At 35.6% G+C, this 6000-nt stretch overlaps 1 protein-coding gene across 1 annotated transcript in view; it reads left to right on the forward strand.

The window, feature by feature from the left end:
• LOC101179227 (lipoxygenase homology domain-containing protein 1) overlaps window positions 1-5393 on the forward strand; it is a 158904-nt gene extending 153511 nt beyond the window's left edge. The window contains 3 exon segments of the mRNA XM_030795086.1: window positions 27-190; window positions 3623-3756; window positions 5273-5393. Of these exon segments, the coding sequence (XP_030650946.1) occupies window positions 27-190; window positions 3623-3756; window positions 5273-5393 (419 nt within the window).
• The last annotated feature ends 607 nt before the right edge of the window (window positions 5394-6000 follow it).

Below are 6000 nucleotides of genomic sequence, written 5' to 3' on the forward strand. Positions count from 1 at the left end.
ATATTGATCTCCTTTTTCCTTTGCAGATAGAGAGTGGAAGGTGACCATTGTCACTGGGGATCTTGAAAATGCCTGCACCACAGCAACAGTGTTCCTTTATGTCTATGGAGAAACAAAATGTTCAGGTCCTATTATTTTGGGATCTGGGAAACACCAGCTGTTTAACCCTAACACTGCAGATATATTCAGGGTAAAAATGATACAGCTATAACTTGTTTGCTAAGATATATTGTGATATACATCCCTGAAGATGAAATGCAGTGTAATTTTTTGTTGTTCTTTTGGTATTGCATTTGCATTAAATTTGCTTGGTATATGTCGCATGTTTTATCCCATGGGAGCTGGGAAACAGTAATAACAACAGGGATGTAAGATTTTTGTTTCTTCTTCATTTTTTTATTTGTATAAAGGCAAAAAAGTATATGCATTTTAGAACATTTAAAAATTAGAGTGGAATAATTTACTACTAATCCTGTTGTCAAGTTGAGTGTTTTCATTTTTGAATATCTGTCTCAGTCTTTGTTCATACCCATACATGTTTTCCACAAGCACACTAACACATATGATGGAGCATGATGGTATGATGGAAAGCTGGTGCTGCCTAATGACTAAGACGTGAGAGAAACGGTCAAATGGTCAAGATTCAAATGCCGACTTTGCCATTTACAAGCATGGTGACCTGGACATATTTAACCTTTCTGTGCCTCACTTTCCTCAATAATCTTTACTTCATAGGCTTAGAATGAGGATTAAATTAATTAATCCTCAGTGTAGTATCTGAAATGCTCAATAAATGTTTGCTATTAATATTGCACTACATAGGCAATTTTGTAGCACCCTGTATTACATGCAACATGGCCATTTATGAAAGGAGCTACATAGTCTTCTCACTTAAAATTTTTATTGATTAGATACTAAGTAATGCACTATGAATAAATAGAACACTTTGGTCGTGTTGGACATTTAAATGGCTTTCAAGTTTTTACTGTTATAAATAATGCTGTTTTTATCCTTAGCTTTCCTCTTATTTTTTTTAACCAAAGCTACCTATTTTCCTATGACAAACTCTGAGAAATGGTATTACTCTTGATCCATTTTGAAAAACTACAGTGTAAAAGTATCTGATTTGCATAGCACATTGCTTCCGAAAACATAGTAAACGCTGGTAAATTTTAATGGTTATTAAATCCCTACAACATCCCAAATCATGTTATCTATTTCTGCCATACAACATATTTAATAATTTTAATTAAAATTTATCAGTTTCTTTGTGCAGGTTAGAGTATATGACTGTGGATCTATGGAAGTTGTCTTCATTTCTTTTTGTTAAAAGTGGTTTTTCGCAATATAGTTCACTCTAACATTCATATCATACCATTCATCCATTTTTTATTATTTTTTAATTTTTTTGTTTTAAAGTTTTGTTTTTAATTGACATATAATTGTATATATTTATAGGGCACAGTGTGATGCTCCAATACATACATATATTGTATAATGATCAAATCAGAGTAAAAAACATTTTTCCATTTAAAGTGCATAAAGTGTACAACCCTGTGAATGTACTAAGCAATCACCACAATCTAATTTTAGAACATTTTCATCACTCCAAAAAGAAGTCCAGTACCCATTAGCAGAAACTCTCCATTTTCCTATCTCCCAGCTTTAGGAAACTAGTAATCTACTTTCTGTCTCCACGCATTTGCCTGTTCTGGACATTTCATATAAATGGAATCATGCAACATGGAGTATTTTTGTTTGACTTATTTTACGTAGCATAAAGAATGCTTTAAAGCTTAATCAGTGTTGTAGCATGTATCAGTACTTTATTCTTTTTTATGGTTAAATAATATCCTATTATATGAATGAACCACATTTTATTTATCCATTTATCAGTTGATACAGATTTGAGTTGTTTTCATTTTCAGCTGTTGTGAACAATGCAGCTATGAACATCTATGTACAAGTTTTTGTGTGAACATGTTATTGTTTCACTATATATGTATCATTTCACACATAAACTTGGGTATATACCTAGGAGTAAAATTTCTGAATCATATGTTTAACACTTTGAGGAACTGCCAAACTGTTTTCCAAAGTAGCTGCACCATTTTTACACTTCTACCAGCAATGTACAAGGTTTCATCTTTCTCCCCATCCTTATCAACGTTCGATATTATCTGTTTTTTGATACTAACCATCCTAGTGGATGGGAAATAGTATCTTAATGTGATTTTGATATGTATTTCCTTAATGACTAATGATGTTGAGCACCTTTTCATATGCTTATTGGCCATTCGTGTGTTTTCACTGGAAAAATATCTATTCAAATGACTTGCCCATTTTTATACTTGATCTTAGCCAAAAGGCTGAGAAGCAATGATTTGCCCATTTTTAATTGGATCATTTGTCTTTTTATTAGTGAGTTTAAGAGTTCTTTATATATTCCCAATATGAATCTGTTATCATATAGATAACAAATATGTTTATTCAACAATGAACATCCCCAAGATAAATAAAAAAATATGTTTTACAATTTTTTCTCCCGTTTTTTGAGTTACCTTTTAACTTCCTTGCTGGTATGGATTTAAGTTACCCTCTAGTGTCCTTTCAAATCAGACTGAAGCGTTCCCTTTGGTATTTCTTGTAGGGCAGGTCTGCTAGTGATGAATTCTCTATTTTTATTTATCTGGGAAAGTCTTAATTTGCATATGCAAGTCTTGGTTGACAGTTTTTTTCTTTCAGTACTTTGAATATGTCATCCCACTTCTTTATGGCCTTTATGATTTCTGATGAGAAGTCAGAAGTTAACCTTATTAAAGATCCTGTACATATGATAAGTAGTTTATCTTCTGCTGCTTTCAAGATTCTCTGCTTGTTTTTGGCGTTCAAAAATTTTACGGTGTTGTGTTTAGGTGTAGATCACCTTACTGTTGGTTTTAATAGTTACTGTGGTTGCAAGGTTAGCAGTTTTCAAGACTATTGTGGAGTTGGGGAGGGTGGTAGAGAGTAGATCAAGGTACTTATAAGGTACTCATGTTTCTACCAATGTTCATCGTTTTCATTGAATACATGCTTCTCAATTTGTTATAATCCTTTGATTAATTTTCAGAGTTCTAGATAATTTCATTTCAATAATTTTTTTACTGCTTTTGTGGAGCACTGGATTTATGGAGGGTCTCAGTCTGCCATTTCAGAAGTCCTGCTCTGCTCTTATTATCTTGATCATATTTTGTTATTTTTAATTCAAGTTTCTATTTCTCCATGAAATCTTCCATGATTTCTACAACTTACTGAAGATAAATAAGAACTGGCCCAATATAAATTTGGATTTGAGGCTATGTCATGTGACCAAATCCTTGGAATAGAAGAGCCACCATCCAAGTGGCTCTTGAGACATTGACTATCTTATTGTCAGAACAGTGAAAACTTCCTTTTATATAACTGGTTCATACGGTAGGTGACAACGCAGGGTAACCGTAATATTCTCCTGACCCAATCACAGGCCTTGAAGAGGAACTTGATTGTAGGACTTCATAAAAGAAGAGGATTCTAGTTTCAAAAAGGGTTTGCAAAATGGTGTCAACGGCTTTGTAGCAATTTTGAAATATACCCTCTATAGACTATAGAGTTCAGCTCTATGGTTGCACCTAGAATATCACTAAGAGCCAAAATGAAGGAAATTAAGCATCCTCAGGAAAACAATCAAGGCAAAATTAAGAGCAAAATGTCCATTACGGCAGAAAGCTGGACAGAGTAGGCAGAGAGGAGTTTCTAGAGAACAGGGACTAGACCTAGTTCACTTGCTAACCCTTGAATCTGTTTATTGCCTGACATAGACTAGACACTCATAAATATCTGTGGAAATCATGAAAATTTAATAAAAATGACTTTGCTGAAATTTGTTTAATATTGATTGCTTTATCTTGGGGGCATTCATTGTTGAATTTTTCTTGTGATCCTTCTCACTCTGAGGGAATCATAAAGGCATCCATGTATCTTATATTAATATTATTTACTTATAAACCTGCCCAGAAATTTAGTTGGGCTTTTTATTGCATTTTTGCAATTTGAAACACTAAATAGTATTCTCCATTGCTTGGAAAAAGTTAGTGCTTATGCCATTCACTCCTAGAAAGTCACTTTCTGCTTCTGATTTACTATTGTAAGAAGTCAATTAATTTTGTAGATGAAAAGGTTTAATATTTATTGTGAACTCCCAGGGCACTTGCCTAATCATTGAATATCCCTTATGCTCCTTAGGATAGAAATGGATAATACAGTTTTGCCTTTGTAAAAACAATTTATATCACCAGCAATGAGAAGACCTATATTTGACCTCCAACTCTGCCCTTTACTATATAAGAAAATATGGATAAAGCACTTAACATTTGTAAGCTTTAATTTCCTCCTTTGTAAAATGAGTGCAACAATACCTTATAATATAACTATGCAGATTGAAAGAGTGAAACATCGGCCGGGCGCGGTGGCTCACGCTTGTAATCCCAGCACTTTGGGAGGCCGAGGCGGGCGGATCACGAGGTCAGGAGATCAAGACCATGGTGAAACCCCGTCTCTACTAAAAATACAAAAAAATTAGCCGGGCGTGGTGGCGGGCGCCTGTAGTCCCAGCTACTCGGAGAGGCTGAGGCAGGAGAATGGCGTGAACCCGGGAGGCGGAGCTTGCAGTGAGCAGAGATTGCGCCACTGCACTCCAGCCTGGGCGACAGAGCGAGACTCTGTCTCAAAAAAAAAAAAAAAAAAAAAAAGAAAGAGTGAAACATCAATGCACTTTATATAAAGTATAAAATGCTCTTATCATTATGCTCTTTAGGCTGACTCTTATGATCCTGCCCACAAATTGCAGTAGACTTCCTGATAGGTTGGGGTTTAAGATAATTTTTCAGATGAATGAAGGCAGGAAAGCAGCTTGGCAGATGGCTGGTGGGTGGCTATTTCTGGCATGGGGGTATGTGTAGAAATGTCTGGAGGCTGGAGTAGGAGGAATGAACATAGAAAAACAAGACTAGGTTGGCTGAGCTAGAGCAAGTCAGTTGAGTATGTAATATCAAGAATGTTTATCTGGGTCTTTTCAATGTTTAAAAGTTAGATGTCCATGTGGGCCTACAAACTATTAGCCATTAGCTAGATGGGTGTTAGCATGTTATTTTGATTTTGGCATAACTCTGTATGACTTTCTTTTCTCTCCTCCTTCTTGCCCTCTTCCTTCTTCATCTTCTTTTCCATTCTTTCCTTTTTTTTTGTTTTTTAGGAATCCTAAAACTTGGAAATTGGTAACATTTTACATTGACTTCATTCAGAAGTTTAGGAGTGGCAGCACTAAGCAGTTCTCTGTTGACATGTTTAACTTTCCTGTGGATGACAGATCCTAGGGACAATTTAACTTAAACTTTTTCCTTAGTTACAAAAGTTGAAATATTTTTAAAATGACATCTTCTACAAATTTTCAATTAGAGATACTTATTAAGAAAAGTTAATAACGTTGTTTCCCTTAAATAGAAAATAAATTGAAGAAATAAAACCCCAGTTCAGATGATGTCAGCAAGATAATAGAATTTGCTTAGCTTTAGTACTCCTCACAGGAAGACAAACTAACAATCATCTACAGAGAAGAGTGCCTTTGTGAAAATCCCAGAAACTGGGGGTGAGGCTGATGCACCCCACAGAAATGAGAAAAAGTCTCATTAAAAGGGTAAGAGAAGCTGTTACACTTTGACTGCTTCACCTCTCCCTCAGGCTGGCATGGCATCATACCAAGCTAGTCCTAGATGGACATCCAGCTTTTCCAACATTTTGGGGTGTTTCATGGGAAACTCACTTCTGCTTTCTCCTACAGGGTATACTGGGGGACTTGGCAGGGCTAGATTCTGTGGGGTCAGCCAGGAACAAAGAAGCATGGCAGGGCTCACAGCAACCAGTGCACAGAACTTGGCGATAGCACTCCATCCCTGCTGTTAGCATGATCACTGACTAACCAGA

Source organism: Nomascus leucogenys, chromosome 16 (assembly GCF_006542625.1).
Source record: "Nomascus leucogenys isolate Asia chromosome 16, Asia_NLE_v1, whole genome shotgun sequence".
NCBI lineage: Eukaryota > Metazoa > Chordata > Mammalia > Primates > Hylobatidae > Nomascus > Nomascus leucogenys.